The following is a 20,153-nucleotide window of genomic DNA, read 5'->3' as shown; positions in this document are numbered from 1 at the left end:
CTTGCCTAGGGCATCATATTGGTTAGGGCCGGCTCTGCCTGCAAGTACAAGATGGATACGACGATGGCACGCAAGCGGTGGGAAGGGGGGGCATGCAGGCCAGAGATCCCTGCCTGAACAGTTTCCATGGCTGTACTCCACACTGCACCTGCCTACATTACATTGCACCACCATGGATTATGGTGGTGCAATGTAATGTAGGCAGGTGCAGTGTGGAGTACGTTCTGGAGAACGAGCCGGGAACAGCACTGAGATTTCTCTAACGTCCTAGTGGATGCTGGGAACTCCGTAAGGACCATGGGGAATAGCGGGCTCCGAAGGAGGCTGGGCACTCTAGAAAGATTTAGGACTACCTGGTGTGCACTGGCTCCTCCCACTATGACCCTCCTCCAAGCCTCAGTTAGATTTCGTGCCCGGCCGAGGTTGGATGCACACTAGGGGCTCTCCTGAGCCCTTAGATAGAAAGTATAATTTTAGGTTTTTTATTTTCAGTGAGACCTGCTGGCAACAGGCTCACTGCAGCGAGGGACTAAGGGGAGAAGAAGCGAACTCGCCTGCTTGCAGCCGGATTGGGCTTCTTAGGCAACTGGACACCATTAGCTCCAGAGGGATCGACTGCAGGCCCAGTCCTTGGTGTTCGGTCCCGGAGCCGCGCCGCCGTCCCCCTTACAGAGCCAGAAGCAAGAAGAGGTCCGGAAAATCGGCGGCAGAAGATATCAGTCTTCACCAAGGTAGCGCACAGCACTGCAGCTGTGCGCCATTGCTCCTCATGCACACTTCACACTCCGGTCACTGAGGGTGCAGGGCGCTTGGGGGGGGGCGCCCTGAGCTGCAATAAAAACACCTTGGCTGGCAAAAATACCACAATATATAGCCCTAGAGGCTATATATGTGGTAAATTCCCCTGCCAGAATCCAGAAAAAAGCGGGAGAATAGGCAGCGGAAAAGGGGCGGAGCTATCTCCCTCAGACACACTGGCGCCATTTCTCCTTCACAGATCCGCTGGAAGGAAGCTCCCTGGCTCTCCCCTGCAGTCTACACTTCAGAACAGGGTAAAAACAGAGAGGGGGGGCACTAAATTTGGGCGCAATACATATATAATATAAAAAACAGCTATAGGGGACATAACTTAGTTAGTCCCTGCATTATATAGCGCTCTGGTGTGTGCTGGCATACTCTCACTCTGTCCCCCCAAAGGGCTTTTGTGGGTCCTGTCCTCATTCGGAGCATTCCTTGTGTGTGTGCGGTGTGTCGGTACGGCTGTGTCGACATGTTTGATGAGGATAATGATGTGGAGGCGGAGCAGATGCCTTTAGAAGGGATGTCACCCCCTGCGGGGCAGACACCTGAGTGGATGGGCTTATGGAAAGTAATGAGTGCACGTATAGACTCCTTATATAAGAAAATCGACGACATGCCAAATGTGGGACAGCCGACTTCTCAGCTCGTGCCTGCCCAGGCGTCGCATGGGTCGCCAGGGGCTCTAAAACGCCCGCTACCTCAAGCAGACTCAGATGTCGACACGGATACTGACACCAGTGTCGACGACGATGAGTCAAACCTGATGCCCACTAAGGCCATTCACTGTATGATTGAGGCAATGAAAGAGGTGTTAAACATTTCTGATATAACTACTGGTACCACTAAAAAGGATATTATGTTTGGAGAGAAAAAACTACCCGTAGTTTTTCCCCCATCAGATGAATTAAATGAAGTGTGTGAAGAAGCGTGGGCTTTCCCTGATAAAAAATTGGTAATTCCTAAGAAGGTACTAATGGCGTTCCCTTTCCCGCCAGAGGATAGGTCACGTTGGGAAACACCCCCTAGAGTGGATAAAGCACTCACACGTTTGTCTAAAAAGGTGGCACTACCGTCTCCGGATACGGCCGCCCTCAAGGAACCTGCTGATAGAAAGCAGAGGCGATCCTGAAGTCTGTATATACACACACAGGCATTATACTTAGGCCAGCTATTGCGTCAGCTTGGATGTGCAGTGCTGCCGCTGCGTGGTCAGATAAACTGTCAGAAAATATTGACACATTAGACAGAGACACGATCCTGTTAACCATAGACCATATAAAAGACTCAGTCTTATATATGAGAGATGCACAAAGGGAAATCTGCCGATTGGCATCTAAAGTAAGTGCATTGTCCATTTCTGCTAGGAGAGGCTTATGGACTCGCCAGTGGACAGGAGATGCAGATTCAAAAAAGCACATGGAAGTGTTACCATATAAGGGTGAGGAATTATTTGGGGATGGTCTCTCGGACCTAGTTTCCACAGCAACTGCTGGGAAGTCAGCATTTTTACCCCATGTTCCCTCACAGCCTAAAAAGGCGCCGTTTTATCAGGTACAGTCCTTTTGGACTCAGAAAAACAGGCGTGGAAAAGGCGGGTCCTTTCTGTCCAGAGGCAGAGGTAGGGGAAAAAGGCTGCAACAAACAGCAGGTTCCCAGGAGCAAAAGTCCTCCCCCGCTTCTTCTTCCAAGTCCGCCGCATGACGGTGGTGCTCCACAGGCGGAGCCAGGTACGGTGGGGGGCCGCCTCAAGAATTTCAGCGATCAGTGGGCTCGCTCACAGGTGGATCCCTGGATCCTTCAAATAGTATCTCAGGGGTACAAACTGGAATTCGAGGCGTCTCCACCCCACCGGTTCCTAAAATCTGCCTTGCCGATTGCTCCCTCAGACAGGGAGGCGGTGATAGCGGCAATTGACAAGCTGTATTCCCAGCAGGTGATAATCAAGGTACCCCTACTTCAACAAGGCCGGGGTTACTATTCCACACTATTTGTGGTACCGAAACCGGACGGTTCGGTGAGACCCATTTTAAATTTGAAATCCTTGAACACATACATAAAAAAATTCAAGTTCAAGATGGAATCGCTCAGGGCGGTTATTGCGAGCCTGGACGAGGGGGATTACATGGTATCCCTGGACATCAAGGATGCTTACTTGCATGTCCCCATTTACCATCCTCACCAGGAGTACCTCAGATTTGTGGTACAGGATTGCCATTACCAATTCCAGACGCTGCCGTTTGGACTGTCCACGGCACCGAGGGTATTTACCAAGGTGATGGCGGAAATGATGATACTCCTTCGAAAAAAGGGAGTTTTAATTATCCCGTACTTGGACGATCTCCTAATAAAAGCGAGGTCCAAGGAACAGTTGTTGGTGGGAGTAGCACTATCTCAGGAGGTGCTGCACCAGCACGGCTGGATTCTGAATATCCCAAAGTCACAGCTGGTTCCGACGACACGACTACTGTTCCTGGGTATGATTCTGGATACAGTCCAGAAAAAAAGTGTTTCTCCCGGAGGAGAAAGCCAGGGAGTTGTCATCTCTAGTCAGAGACCTCCTGAAACCAAAACAGGTATCAGTGCATCACTGCACGCGGGTCCTGGGAAAGATGGTGGCTTCTTACGAAGCAATTCCCTTCGGCAGGTTCCATGCCAGAATCTTTCAGTGAGACCTGTTGGACCAGTGGTCCGGATCGCATCTTCAGATGCATCGCTTGATAACCCTGTCTCCAAGAACCAGGGTGTCGCTACTGTGGTGGCTGCAGAGTGCCCATCTTCTAGAGGGCCGCAGGTTCGGCATACAGGACTGGGTCCTGGTGACCACGGATGCCAGACTTCGAGGCTGGGGGGCAGTCACACAGGGAAGAAACTTCCAAGGACTATGGTCGAGTCAGGAGACTTCCCTTCACATAAATATTCTGGAACTAAGGGCCATCTACAATGCCCTAAGTCAAGCAAAATCCCTGCTCCTACACCAGCCGGTGCTGATCCAGTCAGACAACATCACGGCAGTCGCCCATGTAAATCGACAGGGCGGCACAAGAAGCAGGATGGCGATGGCGGAAGCCACAAGAATTCTCCGATGGGCGGAGAATCATGTACTAGCACTGTCAGCAGTGTTCATTCCGGGAGTGGACAACTGGGAAGCAGACTTCCTCAGCAGACACGACCTCCACCCGGGAGAGTGGGGACTTCATCCAGAAGTCTTCCAGATGCTGGTAAACCGTTGGGAAAAACCACAGGTGGACATGATGGCGTCCCGCCTCAACAAAAAGTTAAAAAGATATTGCACCAGGTCAAGGGACCCTCAGGCGATAGCTGTGGACGCTCTAGTGACACCGTGGGTGTACCAGTCGGTTTATGTGTTCCCTCCTCTGCCTCTCATACCAAAGGTATTGAGAATAATAAGAAAGCGAGGAGTAAACACCATTCTCGTGGTTCCGGATTGGCCAAGACGAGCGTGGTACCCGGAACTTCAAGAGATGCTCTCAGAGGACCCGTGGCCTCTACCGCTCAGACAGGACCTGCTACAACAGGGGCCCTGTCTGTTCCAAGACTTACCGCGGCTGCGTTTTTGTCGGCATGGCGGTTGAACACCGGATCCTAAAGGAAAAGGGTATTCCGGAAGAAGTCATTCCTACGCTTATTAAGGCCAGGAAAGATGTTACGGCAAAGCATTATCACCGCATATGGCGGAAATATGTTGCATGGTGCGAGGCCAAAAAGGCCCCAACAGAGGAATTTCAACTAGGTCGATTTCTGCATTTCCTGCAAGCAGGAGTGAATATGGGCCTAAAACTAGGCTCCATTAAAGTACAGATCTCGGCTCTGTCGATTTTCTTTCAAAAAGAACTAGCTTCAGTACCTGAAGTTCAGACATTTGTGAAAGGAGTGCTGCATATTCAGCCCCCATTTGTGCCTCCTGTGGCACCTTGGGATCTCAACGTGATGTTGAGTTTCTTAAAATCACATTGGTTTGAGCCACTAAAAACCGTGGATCTGAAATATCTCACGTGGAAAGTGGTCAGGTTATTGGCCTTGGCTTCAGCCAGGCGAGTGTCAGAATTGGCGGCTTTATCATATAAAAAGCCCTTATCTTATTTTCCATATGGATAGGGCAGAATTGAGGACTCGTCCCCAGTTTCTCCCTAAGGTGGTGTCAGCGTTTTACCTGAACCAGCCTATTGTGGTGCCTGCGGCTACTAAGGAGTTGGAAGACTCCAAGTTGCTAGACGTTGTCAGGGCCCTGAAAATATATGTTTCCAGGACGGCTGGAGTCAGAAAATCTGACTCGCTGTTTATCCTGTATGCACCCAACAAGCTGGGTGCTCCTGCTTCTAAGCAGTCTATTGCTCGCTGGATTTGTAGTACAATTCAGCTTGCACATTCTGTGGCAGGCATGCCACAGCCAAAATCTGTAAATGCCCATTCCACAAGGAAGGTGGGCTCATCTTGGGCGGCTGCCCGAGGCGTCTCGGCCTTACAACTTTGCCGAGCAGCTACTTGGTCAGGGGCAAACACATTTGCAAAATTCTACAAATTTGATACCCTGGCTGAGGAGGACCTGGAGTTCTCTCATTCGGTGCTACAGAGTCATCCGCACTCTCCCGCCCGTTTGGGAGCTTTGGTATAATCCCCATGGTCCTTACGGAGTTCCCAGCATCCACTAGGACGTTAGAGAAAATAAGAATTTACTCACCGGTAATTCTATTTCTCGTAGTCCGTAGTGGATGCTGGGCGCCCATCCCAAGTGCGGATTATCTGCAATACTTGTAAATAGTTATTGTTAACTAAAGGGTTATTGTTGAGCCATCTGTTGAGAGGTGTGATTGGTGTGGCTGGTAAGAGTCTTACCCGGGATTCTAAATCCTTCCTTATTATGTCTGCTCGTCCGGGCACGGTGTCCTAACTGAGGCTTGGAGGAGGGTCATAGTGGGAGGAGCCAGTGCACACCAGGTAGTCCTAAATCTTTCTAGAGTGCCCAGCCTCCTTCGGAGCCCGCTATTCCCCATGGTCCTTACGGAGTTCCCAGCATCCACTACGGACTACGAGAAATAGAATTACCGGTGAGTAAATTCTTATTTTAGTGCGTGGAGGTGCTTGTTTAAAAGTGGAGCAGATGCAGATACACAATAAGGTTGTTTCTGTGGTCCAAGTCTGGAGGGGTATGTAGAGGAGGAAGGCTTGCTGGAGGGGAACATGGAGCTGGCTGCAGGGACACATGAGGGGAAGCTGGCTTGATGAGCACATTGGGGGGCTCGCTGGATGAGCACATAAGGGAGACTGGCTGGAGGGATGCATGGGACTGGCTGAAGGTACAGATGCGGAGGCTGAAGCGACACATGAGGGGAGCTGGGGTGCATTATGCAGAACTGCCTTTTTCTTCGTATTTGATGCAAAGCTGCCTTTTTCATTGTATTTATGTGGATATATTAGAGCGCATGTATAGGAGTGGGGAGGGCCCTGCCTATTTCTTCAGGTCTGTGCCCTGCAATTTCTGATGGAGGCCCTGACACTGACTATGAGCATCCAAAGAAACCAACCAGTCTCTTTATGCTGCTAGACCCGCCTTTGCCACTAAGCCAAATCCACAGGTCTTCTAACTGGGAGAGTGTTATGACACATGAATAAGATTAGCAACAGGTCTTTGGAAGACGATAAGGGGCTTAAGGGACAGAAACAAAAAGGGGATGGATAATTAGATCAACACTGTCTAGGTCGACAATATTTAGGTTGATCACTATAGGTCGACAGTCACTAGGCCGACAGGGTTGGAAGGTCGACAGGGTTTCTAGGTCGACATGTGCTAGGTCGACAGGTCAAAAGGTCGACATGAGGTTTGTTTGGTTATTTTGTGTCGTTTTCTTCGTAGAGTGACCGGGAACCCCAATTAGTGCACCGTGTCCCCTCGCATGGCTCGCTTCACTCACCATGCTTTGGGCAAGGTGCCTTGCTCCACTCGGCACAGATTGGAAAATCATAGTCCACGTGGATCGAAAAGTATGAAAACGTTCGAAAAAAAGGAAAAAACCTCATGTCGACCTTTAGACCTGTCGACCTAGCACATGTCGACCTAGAAACCCTGTCGACCTTCCAACCCTGTTGACCTAGTGACTGTCGACCTATAGTGGTCGACCTAAACTTTGTCGACATAGACAGTGTCAATCTTCAGACCGGATCCCAAACAAAAAGTATGGCACTCTAGTGAATGGCAGCCTTTTCTAGTAGGTTTAATAGGATTGTGTCTTCATATAAATACTGCAGTTTAAAGGAAAAAAGGCAGAAGACATATATCAAAGCAACAAACAGTAATTAATGTAAAATGCTTCAACAGACTGACATATTTTCCTCAGCAACACTGAGGAAGACATTTCATTCCTGGAACTAATGCCAATAAAAAGGTGGTATTACTCTTATAAACCAATCAGATCCTTGCTTTCATTTTCTAAGCTACACTGTGGAGGTAACAGAATCTGATTAGTGGCTGTAGGCCATCAATCAAGCCAATTTTATCAACTGTACAGAGTTGCTTAAATGTTAACTAATCTCAGAGATGACAACTTGAAGGACAACGCAAAGAAAGTGGTTAGATTTTTTCACAATACACTGTGTGCTTTCAGCTCCTGAATGCCATAACTGTCTGTTTATCCTTTTGGGGTTGGGTATGTGTGACCGGCGGTCACAATACCAACGGCGGGATCCCTTGCAGGCTCGCTGGTGAGTTGCGCTCGCCACAGGTTCTATTCCCACTCTATGTGTTTCGTGGACACCCACAATTAGGAGTAGAACCTGTTGGTTGGCATGCCGACCGTCGGGATAGTGAGGCTTCGGGATGTAGGTGCCGGTATTCTGACCGCCGGTCTCCTGACTTCCGGTCATATAACTAAATCCCAGTGTTATGCTCACTGGCGTATTTATAATGGGTGCGGTGTGTGCGATGCATACGGGCCCCTGCGGTCCACAGTGGCCCACTCCCCCTGCACCCATTATTTTTAATACTTGCCCTCCAGAGTCCCATGGCACAGCAGCAGCGCTGCAGAAATCTCTGGGAAAATGGCCGTGGCGCCATTTTCACTGTGATCTGCATATGAGCTGTAGACTTTGGGACAGTGCTAGGGTCCCCTAGGGATTGTGGGGGTAATTCTGAGTTGATCGCAGCAGGAACTTTGTTAGCAGTTGGGCAAAACCATGTCCAAGTCTCTCTGGCAGTTTTTATCACATACAGTATAAATGGTTAGGCCAATTTCCAATTAAGCATTTTTCAAAGACTGCCATGGAAACAAGGAAATAGTGAGATTTTATGTCACCACAAAATTGTTTACTTTTCTTTTAGACTATTTCTTTTCGCAATTTGTCTTTATAATTTTTCAACTCCATATAATTTTTTACTGTTCACGTAATATGTTAAAGAGGAAACTCCAAATGCAAATGCTGTCTCGTTATGTCATGCGGTACTTTTTTACAACTGAATCCATTTTTGTGGATAAGTCATGCATTCGTAGGCCGCTATATTTGGGCAATAATTACACATAATTTTTGTGGAGACATTCTACAAAGTACAGAATAATAGGTTAAAAGTTATGGGACAGGTACATGGGGGTGTTAAAAACATATACCATATAAGAATATGTATATTACAAGGAAGCGCATATATATAATCTATTTGATTAAAAATTGTAAATATTTTTTATTTAGTATTCAATTTTCTTAATAATGCATGACATAATAAAACCTTAAAACACACCAAATCTGCAGTGCAAAGAAGTCCAGAAACTGTGACTATTACCGTCCAGATAACCATATACCGCTGGAGCTCCAATAAGGATTTTCTTTAAGCACACTAAGTGCTATTTTTGTAACTCCCCGGTGAAAAGCTGGTTATTTTAAAGTGATATCCGTTGTTACTTTGTATCCACTAGCCAGAACAATATACTTTGTAGGAACTGCAAATGTTCACAATGTGCCTGCCGCACAGCAGCTAGTGTCCCCTTTCTCACCCCACCGCCAATGATTATTGCTCACCACAGCCGTACGTTGAAGCCTCAGTGCGGCTAGATCTTAAATGGTTAGTACCGAAGTTCTCTGGCGGGAGCGGCGGTAACAGCAGCGTCCACGGGGGAAGGGTGCACACTTTCAAAGTTGGTTTTAAATGATTCTTCCAAAGTGTTCTCTGGCATAGAGGGATTCTGGACAGCCTGCCGGTGTTTAAAATGGATCCTTAACGCGTTTCTCCGTGCTTCCAATCTCACGGTTTCATCAGAAGGTATTGAGGTGCATTAGATTGTCTGATGAAACCGTGAGATTGGAAGCACGGAGAAACGCGTTAAGGATCCATTTTAAACACCGGCAGGCTGTCCAGAATCCCTCTATGCCAGAGAACACTTTGGAAGAATCATTTAAAACCAACTTTGAAAGTGTGCACCCTTCCCCCGTGGACGCTGCTGTTACCGCCGCTCCCGCCAGAGAACTTCGGTACTAACCATTTAAGATCTAGCCGCACTGAGGCTTCAACGTACGGCTGTGGTGAGCAATAATCATTGGCGGTGGGGTGAGAAAGGGGACACTAGCTGCTGTGCGGCAGGCACATTGTGAACATTTGCAGTTCCTACAAAGTATATTGTTCTGGCTAGTGGATACAAAGTAACAACGGATATCACTTTAAAATAACCAGCTTTTCACCGGGGAGTTACAAAAATAGCACTTAGTGTGCTTAAAGAAAATCCTTATTGGAGCTCCAGCGGTATATGGTTATCTGGACGGTAATAGTCACAGTTTCTGGACTTCTTTGCACTGCAGATTTGGTGTGTTTTAAGGTTTTATTATGTCATGCATTATTAAGAAAATTGAATACTAAATAAAAAATATTTACAATTTTTAATCAAATAGATTATATATATGCGCTTCCTTGTAATATACATATTCTTATATGGTATATGTTTTTAGTGTTCAAGTTTGGAGTAAGGTAGAATACTCTATTGGGAGCTGCAAATATATCATTTAAAATTGGTACCCATCTAAGGAGTTAGTTTTAGTGCGCTTGATTGTTACACAGGTTTGACAGTTGAAATCATTAGTGGTTAGACAGTCAAAGCTGTGTGGTTTTGACATGGGGGTGTTGTTGAATGGGACAGGAGTTTATAAAGTTTAGACACATTTTTAAAAGTTGCTTAAAATTATAAAAGAAAAAACCCACAGGCATTTCTATGCACCCCAAATTGACGTATAGCATTTAGTTGCAGAAAAACACTTACTTTCTACCATTTTAAACTGTTATTAAAAATGCAGAAATCATCCAGAGACCCAAATATTTTGCTATTAGCCACTAATAGACCTATATACTGTTAGACATTATTTTTTGGGGGGTAACAGGCTGATTTTCCCATCTTGCTCAAATTTAATGGTGGTACTAACAGCCAGTATTAACAAGCCAGTTCCAATTGAATATGCACCCAGGACACATGGTAAGTATGTGCTGCTAACAGCCATACTATACCAGCAGCTAGTGTCTTGGGGTGGTGATCGTGGTGTTATGGGAAAGGAATGTAATGTGGTCACAATGCAATATACCAGTACCTTTCTTTTGCACCAATTTCCCAGGAATACAAATATACAAAGTTGGGATGTATGATAATACCAATATTACCTTGATAAATAATTGCATACATAGTCATTTTTAGGGAGTTTTCATTGATAATAATTACTTTTAAAGTGCACCCTTTGCCTACAACATTGGAAGCTTAGCAGCTATTTTGCATGCTGCACCAATATTTAGGACAATATACAGTATAAGAAGAAACACTGGGGCAGTTGTATGAAGTCTGGAGAAGTGATAAAGCAGTGCAAGGTGATAATGCACCAGCTCCAATATGTAAACTGACAGTTAAGGGGGGTACTCACGGAGCGATATTCTAAGCAATCTGACTAGATTGCTTAGAATTTGAGCATTATCGCTACGTGTGTAGCCCCCTCAGCGATAGCGATGCGCATCCCTATCGCTGGTGCTAGATTGGCCTGCATGCAGGCCAATCTAGCGGGTCGCTCACTTCACCCAGCGGGTGAAGTGAGCGACCCCCCCCCCCCCCCGTCTCCCCCCGCACGCTCAGCACAGATCGCGCTGTGCTGAGCAGCGGGAGAGATGTGTGCTGAGCGGTTCGCTCAGCACACATCTCTCCTGCATCGGCCCATCTATATGGGCCTTTACTGTATGAGGTGATAGGTTGGTGCCTTATCACCTTGCACTTATCACTGCTTTATCACTTCTTTATCCCTTCTCCAGGCTTAATACATCTGCCCCACTGATTGATTGCCAGGAAATTGATACACTGACATCTGCTTTAATCTGCAAAATGCGGCCTCCAATGTGTGTAGGTGACAAGTGCATTGTAAAAAGTGTATTGTAACTGATGTGATCTGTTTTAAAAGGGGTTGTATATCTTTTCACCTTACCTTGAAAAAGAGAGGGGGACAGTCAGTGCCATAGGGGACCACATGTGATTTGTTTTGAGTTTCTCACAAACATTTATATATGATCAATCTAAGAATAAATATATGTTTTAGGTATTTTGAATTGGGATGCTTATTCCATAAATTTTGACAACATTACATGAATAGGAAATTTAACTTAAATGGTTGTGACTCATTTAAAAGTAACATGTATGACTTGACTTGCACCTGACACCAAACACTAAAAAGAACTATAGCCTGACCAGAGTTGCACGCAATTCCGTAATCTTTACCAAACTGTGGCTCAGCGCTATTGCTGGCGATTCTGAGTCAGCTGCATTTCATGTTGCTTCTCACATATGGCTTGATGGACACTGTTGGTGGTAATGGGGAATCCACATGTAGAAGTAGATCTCCATGGGCATGTTGTCCATATGTAGACAGCAGGGATTTATTTATATGATTACAGCATATTCCTCTACGCTTTACAATTGGGATCCATCCAATTCAGACGCATCTCCTACATAGCGCTGGTGCTAATGCAGCTGATAGAGATGACAGGAGCTATCGCAAGTGGAGACTGGGGTGGTTCGGGCACATAAATGTGTTCAACTGAGAAAGTGGGCAGAGGTGTTCTGATAGCTGAAAGCAGTTGAAATTGTGGCCCCATTACATGCAACTCCGAATCAAGCCCTATATGTGCTCTACAAGAGCAGTATAAGCTGGTAACTACTTCAAAGAACATTGTGAATATTATAATGATACCTATATGGGAACAGCTATAGATTGTAAGCTTGCGAGCAACGCCTTCCTACCTCTATGACTGTTTGTTATTATCCAGTTCTGTTTTATCGTTGTTGTTTCCAATTGTAAAGCACGACAAAATATGCTGTGCAATATAAGTAATTGTTAATAAATAAATAATAAACAGCGCTATACAGATCTGCACCTATATCAGTGTCTAATGCCTGTGCAGATAATCAATCGTTTGGGGTTTTGGGATTATATAGGATGTTCATAAAAGCCATGATTTTGCCAGTGGTACCAGTATCAGCTATTTCATATTTTTTTGTTACTTTAATAGAAGTGTATGTACAAGATGTCTAGGTGTCCATCTGGAAGTGTCTAAGGAGAGGTGTAATATTTTACTTTGCAGGTGAAAATTGAGCTTCCCACTCAACTCCATGAGAAACATCACATTCTGTTTTCATTCCATCACGTCACCTGTGACATAAATGCAAAAGCTAATGCCAAAAAGAAAGAGGCACTGGAAACACCAGGTACCTTTAGAAGGTTTACATTCACTGCACATTGTAACCATTTCCTGCTACTGTGTGTTTCATGTAGAAGTGGATACGTGGACTCACAAGGGTTCTTCATTTCCACTGCATTGAACCTCATGCGTAAGCGTGTCCATTTCCCTGGACATATATAATATGGACAATGATCTTCATGTTTTCTATTGCTATAGTTGGGTTTGCCTGGCTGCCATTGTTTAAGAATGAACAGCTCACTTCACAAGAACACCTCATTCCTGTCGCTGCCTCTTTACCAGCAAGATACCTGAACATGGAAGATGCCACATTTGGAAAGGTACCAATGCGCCATCAAAGTTATATATATATAAAAAGAAGTGATACGTCATTACCTTAGCATGTGAGGAAAGCTAGTCTGAACTCTGACCTCTTCTCTCAGTTTCAGTGATGTTATATCTAGAGAATGCTGGCAGCCCAGTCCTAACACCTATGTACTGTTACTCTGTTACTCTGTTACTCCCCTTACTCCCCATACTTACTCTACACATAGTACTTTATGATGAAAACACATACACTTCTTAAAATCACCAAATAATAATATCAAAACATTATCTACAAACAAATGGGATGCAGTCAATATACTGGCTGTCGTGATCTCGGTGTTCAGGAGGCCGACGCCGGAATCCTGACAGATGGTGATATGCCGCCATACGGAGTACCGACAGACGCTCAGTATTCCCACTTGGCTGGTAAGAATAGAACCTGTGGCGCGTTAAGCGAGCCATCAGACCCGATGCGTGGCGAGCGCATCAAGTCTGCGAGGGGACTCTCTATGGGGATTCCGGCAGATGGGATGTCGCTGTTGGTATAGTGACAGCCGGCATCCCGTCTGCCGGGATTTCATATGTATTCCAAACAAACATGTATATAACAGTATAGAAGAAAGGAAATCCACAAAGGCCACATACAGAGAAGAAAAAGCAGTAGAGGAGAAAAGTTGAGGCGGTCCCAAAAAGTATAATGATAAAGATGAAAAGAAAAAAAAGGATAATCTTTATAATAAAAATAAGTGCTGATAAGAGAAATAGACAGATGAAGGGGAAGACAGAGATGGTGTAAGAGGTGATGAAAAAGATGGAGGAACACCAACTAGACAATAAGAAACTACTACTGTTAAAGCACACAATATCAGACGGAGGCAGATGTATTAACCTCGAGAAGGCATAAGGAAGTGATAAACCAGTGATAAATGCAAGGTGATAAATTCACCAACCAATCAGCTCCTAACTGTTAATTTACATATTGGAGCTGATTGGCTAGTTCTTATGCCTTCTCCAGGTTAATACATCTGCCCCAGGGTGTGTTAGCTCTTGTAGTTGCACCACAGCTGGTTTCTTACCCCACCCATTTGATTAAACGTCAGGCTGCAGCATCTTAGATTTTCCATTAAGTGTTCCTTAAGCCTTACATGGTCGTCCTATGAGCCAGCTCTGTATAATGTAATAGTAAGTCAATATACTATTTCGTTTGTGTCTTTTTGTCTCAGGGTCTTTATTCCACTCATATCTGTTATTTCGGATTGTAATGTACTGAGCAGTGCAGCTCCAGAGTTTTGTCTGCGCTGTTTATATGATGCGCATTCATTTCCTACATCAGCACTGCTTGATTGACCTTGTACTTGTTAATTCTTCATCCTAAATCTCAGCTTTGTTGTGAAACTTGTAAGTGGTTTTTAATTTGTTTTCACTCACATCTTGTACTGCTTGGACGCTGACCAATGATAACCTCATTCATGGCTTACAGATGTGGAGTCCCTTTATAAACAAGTCACTGTTCTGTAGAAAACAGGCCTACACTCAGACATGGCCCTGACAGACATTTAGATAATGTTTACATAAGAATCATTTGATGGTTTTTCAGTGAGAGTTTTGCTGTGTAAACTGTAATAATGATCCTTAAAGAGCACGTTTTCTACACACAATTGAAATTTTGATGGCAAAAGCAATTATCATTATTATAGTGTCCCTTCTAATCTTGGCAATTTCTAACCTCAGTTATGCTTGTAAATGTTATGTATTCAGCCCACATCACCAACTATCGCCAAAGTCCATATTCCCTCTGGTAATGTTTTCAGTCCCTAAGATGGACTATTCCTACATTTTATTATTATTATTATTATCCTTTATTTATATGGCGCCACAAGGGATCCGCAGCACCCATTACACAGTACATAATAAAATGAGCAAACAAGAAAACAGCGCTTACAGTACAGGACAAAATAGGACAGGTATAGAAAACCCGGGGTTAGGTGCCATCAAAGGGAGTATGGAGTATAAGATAGTGTAAGTTAGAAAAGGAAAGGCACATGAGGAAAGAAGTCCCTGCTCTTGTGAGCTTACAATCTAAAAGGTGAGGGGCTAACAGACCAGAGTGACACAGACGGGGTAGACAGTGAGCATAGACAAGAGGGTTAGAAGGATAGTTGACTGGGTTTGGTGAAGAAGTGTGGTCTTGAGAGCCCGTTGGAAGTTTTGTAGAGAGGTGGAGAGTCGGATGGGGAGAGGTAGAGCATTCCAGAGATAGGGAGCAGCACGTGCAAAATCTTGTAGGTAGGAGTGGGAGGAGGTAATCAGTTGGCAGGAGAGACGGCGTGCATTAGCAGAGCGAAGAGGATGGGTGGGAATGTAAAGAGAGATAAGGTTAGAGATGTAAGAGGGAGAAGAGTGGGTGAGGGCTTTGTAGGTGAGTGTGAGAAGCTTGAATTGGATTCTGAATGGGAAGGGTAGCCAGTGAAGGTCCTGCAAGAGAGGGGATGTGGATGTAGTACGTTTGGTGAGGAAGATGAGATGGGCAGCAGCATTGAGGATAGACTGAAGTGGAGAGAGGCATTTTTTGAGGGAGGTCAGATAGGAGGAGATTGCAGTAGTCTAATCTGGAGATGACAGTGAGTGAATGAGTATCTTAGTAGCATCCTGGGTGAGAAAGGGTCTGATCCTGGAGATGTCTATGAGGTGGAAATAGCAGTTTTTTGAGAGGTACTGAATGTGTGGTTTGAAGGAGAGGGAGGAGTCAAGGATTACTCCAAGACATCGCACTTGGGGGCTAGAGGAGACAGTTGTGCTATCAATGGATTATGAAATTGTGGGAGGTGAGGTTATGCGGGAGGGAGGGAAGGTGATCAGCTCAGTCTTAGACATGTTAAGTTTAAGAAAGCACTGGGACATCCAGGAGCAGATAGCAGAGAGACAGTTGGAGATACGAATGAGGAGAGCAGGGGAGAGGTCAGGGGAGGAAAGGTAGATTTGAGTATCATCAGCGTAGAGATTATATTTTAAGTCAAAAGAGCTAATGAGCTCCCCTAATGAGGATGTGTAGAGAGAGAAAAGGAGAGGCCCAAGAACAGAACCTTGGGGGAAACCTACTGGTAGAGGAAGTGGGGGGGGGGGAGGTGGAGTCATGAGAGGAAACAGAGAAGGACTTGTCAGAAAGGTAGGAGGACAGCCAGGAGAGAGCAGTATCACGCAAACCAAGGGAGTAAAGGATTTGCATATACTCCTTGTGTAATACCTCCAGTCTCCAGTGCTCTAACCCTGTTAACACTCCTCCCATGTACAGCTTGTGTTCTCTAGTAATGACAGTCCTCATACAGGGATTCTGGCACAGTAACAACTGGCCTATGGATGCTTTGCACTATGACAAGAGGACCCCACACCACCTGCCCCCAGGGCTTTAGGGGTGGCATCCTGCATATAACGTACATGCTGCTTCAAACAGCAGGAGATGCTCCCAGCAGGCATCCTGCTGCCTATGTAGCTGCACAGAACATCCTTAAAGCTCAATTTGCCAAAGCTGGCAGCCCCACCCCCTAGGTGTGATATCATGAGGTCACAGGTTTAGGGGGGGGTGCCAGCACATGGCACACTGCCACCTTGTAACAGCGCTAGTCCTCCTTGCCTTGTAAAGCCTAGTTCTAAGAGTGGAAATCACTGGAGTATTTGTCCTCCATTTTTCTACTTCCAGTTTTGGCTAAAAAGCCTAGTGCTGGTCAACAGTTTTCGAAGGGGAACCCACAAATTTTTGGTATTATATTTACTTCTCATGTATCTTAGGGATTTGTATAGTGCTTCTACACTATGTCATGTTCGGGAGAGGAATTTTGGTGGGATCAGGGTGTCGAACTTGATAGAAATAAGGCACCATCTAAAGTAAAAATGTATTGTAAATATGGGGTTTTGACCCCCCCCCCTCTCCCCCAATGCTGGCGATGCGCTTTGGTTTCAAAGCGCTGGACATCTTATGGTTAGTAGTTGTAACACTGGCAGGTGGAGCATTTTTTTTCCCACAAACAGTGTGAGTTGATGTAGAAAAATTGGGCAATACAACCTCTGCCCATTCAATATAGTATGTATGTGAATGTGGTTCTACTAGAGGTGGATTATGAGCCCATGGGGTTAACAACAGGGTGGTTTAGGGCTTCTTCCCAACTCTGTTTGCCAAAAAAAAAACATAATATAGAAATGGGTAATGGGGTCATTTGCATCCCTCAATGACCACCAGAACCTAGGCAGGAGCCTAGCTTGTGTACTATATGATCCATCTATTGATGCTACAAGCAGTTAGCACCTTGTTACTTTAGTAGCATTATCATTTAATGTATATTCTTTAAAACTTGGAGAGAAATAGTGCCAACCAATTTATGTCTGTCACTTTTCAAACAGCCTGTAACATTACCTTATCTCTCTACACTTTATCTATTTTCAAGCTTTGATAAATCTCCCCCTAATTTGTGAAGGTGTTTAGTCCTGCAAATGCCTCTGGTTTTTAGAATATACTACAAGAAATGCTTAATAATTGTTTCCTGTATTAAAAGAAAATAAACATATTTTTGAACTGTAATTGTCATTAATGAATACTTATGTCTCTCTATATGTTTGTGTCACAGCAAACTGGAAGTGATCTCAAATGGGTAGATGGCGGAAAACCACTTTTTAAAGTATCAACACTTGTTGTATCAACAGTATACACTCAGGTGAGTTCTAACACTGCAAAGCATCAGTTCTTGACAAGCCGTCAATAAGAGGATTCTGAATTATCTACTGTTTTGTGATATTAGGAACCGTATCTGAATAGCTTTTTCCAACAATGCCAAAAAAGAGAAAATGAGCTGCCCAAGCCTCCTTCACCGGACTTTCTGGACTCTTGTAAGGTACAGTCATGTCTCAGTACACAATCACTTCTCATGCTTCCACTTTATAAATCCACTTCTGCCCCAGTGCTGATGACATAGGTTGGAGTCCTGCATAGGTAGAAACATGCTCAGCTTTTATCAGGCTTGTGTTTTCTGTGAAAAATACTTACTAATATTTATTATTTGATATCTTTGATTTTTTTTTTTTTTAGCATCATCATGTAGAACTGTTCAGAGAATATACAATTATTCACATCAGTCCCTGGGGGTTATTCAGACCTGATCGCAGCAGCAAATTTGTTAGCTAATGGGTAAAACCATGTGCACTGCAGGGGGGGGGGGGGGGACAGGTATAACATGTGCAGAGAGTTAGATTTGGGTGGGGTGTGTTCAAACTGAAATCTAAATAGCAGTGTACAAATAAAGCAGCCAGTGCTTACTCTGTACAGAAACAATATAAACCACCCCAAATCTAACTCTCTCTGCACATGTTATATCTGCCTCCCCTGTAGTGCACATGGTTTTGCCTATTAGCTAACTGCGATCAGATCTGAATTAGGCCCTCTGTCCAATCTGGACAATCTTCCATGGCTGGTTGGTGCTCCTGCTAGGCCCGCCAGACAAGCCAGTGTAACTAGTAACCTCCCCACCCCCCCTCTCGGCATACCTGTTGGTGGATTGAGATGTTACACATGCATAAATTGGATCAGCATTCTATACAAAAGCGGAAAGGGTCAAAATGAAAGATGTTCTCCAGTGTGTCGTGCAAGACTTCTGCACTGTGCAAATTACTTTGAGTGTATCACCTCCTTGGAGTTAATGTTAAGGATTCGGCATGATTTCCCAATGGAAGGATGCCGGTGGTCAGAATCCAGACAGTGGCATCCCGACCATCATAATCCTAACAGCCCCGGTAAAGACCCTAACCGTCCCCTGTTCTCTATCCTAACCCACCCTTGAAGGTGCATAAACCTAACACTCCCCAGTGGTGCCTAACCCTAGCCCTCCCTTTCCCACTGCCTAACCCTAACCCTTCCCGCTTGGTGCCTAACCCTCCCTAACCTCCCCTTCTTAGTGCCTAACCTTCCACCCACTGCACCCTAACCCCCCTACTTGTGCCTAAAGCTATACCCCCCCCCCGCCCACCACCACCACCACCACCACCACCACCACCACCATTGCATCCCACTGTGTTTACGATTGGGATTCCGGCTGTCGGTATTTTGACACCGGAATTCCGTCCTCTGTCGGGATTTAGACGCCGGGCTTATGCCGTTGGTCAGGATTCCGGCATCGGTATTTATACTGCCGGGATCCCATCCACCTGCATATTAACTGCATCCTGTTGTCCATCACATTCAGTTTTCAGCACATACAATTATCTAAGCAAAGTCCAACAAACATACATCAATATATTTTAAACTTGGAACCTGAAATAAAGATGGCCTCATTGACCCCTTATTTTCTCAAGTTACATAAATAGAACTCATTGTACATGGGTGAAAGTTTAATTTAATTAGTGGACAGTGCAAACAGGGAAGTAATAGTATTTTCACTTGTCTTTGCAACTTTGTACCTTACTGTATGTACTGTACATCTACAGTATTGCAGAAATGCAATAGACTCAGTGGTACACAAATCTATTAATGCAAACAGGAAAATGTATTAAAATTAGGCTCAGAAACTTTCAAGTTATCACTATCCATAAAAATTGATGCAGCTGCTATAGGAATAAGATAGAGTTTGCCCCGCAGTACTGCCCAGCATAGCAGAACAAGAGCTCCTATGTATAGATGGAATGATGCAGATTGGTACAAATAACAAGAGTTTCTCAGCATCTCTGGCCGTGCTGTACTTCCATTTACACTGCTTGATACAGTAATTTCTCTATATTTAGTCAAGTGCTACAAGTATCCCTTCTCACTGCTTTTATATTCATAGAATCTCCTGAATATTGACAAGATTCACATGATCATTAGCTTTCTCCCAGTCTTGTTCAATCAACTATTCCAAGTTTTGACAAAAAATAATGATGATGATGTCATCACAATGACAACCAGGTAAGATCATTGCTAATTGCACCGACTTCAGGCTGTCATGTTAGGTAACCTGTTTACAGAATGCTGACATCTGATACTGGAAATCTTTTACTTACTTTTATGCCTCTATAAAAAAATTTAAAAAAAGCAAACTTTTAGGTATTTTATTCTCCACCGTTGTGATGCCATTTGCGATTTAGCCTGATTAAATTAAAGGTACACCATGCTGTTCTAGGGAATGCGCTTCAGATACGCTTCACAAAACCTGAAAGTACATTTCTTGGAAATAAAACTGATCCAAGCTGCTAGTAAGTGCTTCAATAAGCATTGGCCAGTGTTTCACAAATCACTCAAAGTCTACTACAGGCTTCTATACACAAAAAATAATTAATACATGTCCCCCAGCTATACAGTATATATGCTTTG

The 20,153-nt window shown here is 44.7% G+C and overlaps 1 protein-coding gene across 7 annotated transcripts in view; it reads left to right on the top strand.

Moving 5' to 3' along the window:
* The window catches only part of DOCK10 (dedicator of cytokinesis 10), a 691,954-nt gene that overhangs the window by 478,679 nt on the left and 193,122 nt on the right, over window positions 1-20,153 (top strand). For all 7 annotated transcript variants that reach the window (XM_063916012.1, XM_063916009.1, XM_063916010.1 and 4 more), the window contains exons 20-24: window positions 12,401-12,524; window positions 12,716-12,837; window positions 17,443-17,529; window positions 17,614-17,706; window positions 19,630-19,748. In XM_063916012.1, the coding sequence (XP_063772082.1) occupies window positions 12,401-12,524; window positions 12,716-12,837; window positions 17,443-17,529; window positions 17,614-17,706; window positions 19,630-19,748 (545 nt within the window). The remainder of the gene's footprint in view (window positions 1-12,400; window positions 12,525-12,715; window positions 12,838-17,442; window positions 17,530-17,613; window positions 17,707-19,629; window positions 19,749-20,153) is intronic.

This window comes from Pseudophryne corroboree, chromosome 4 (genome assembly GCF_028390025.1).
Source record: "Pseudophryne corroboree isolate aPseCor3 chromosome 4, aPseCor3.hap2, whole genome shotgun sequence".
In the NCBI taxonomy this organism is placed as follows: domain Eukaryota; kingdom Metazoa; phylum Chordata; class Amphibia; order Anura; family Myobatrachidae; genus Pseudophryne; species Pseudophryne corroboree.
This window is presented reverse-complemented; position numbering and strand designations above follow the sequence as displayed.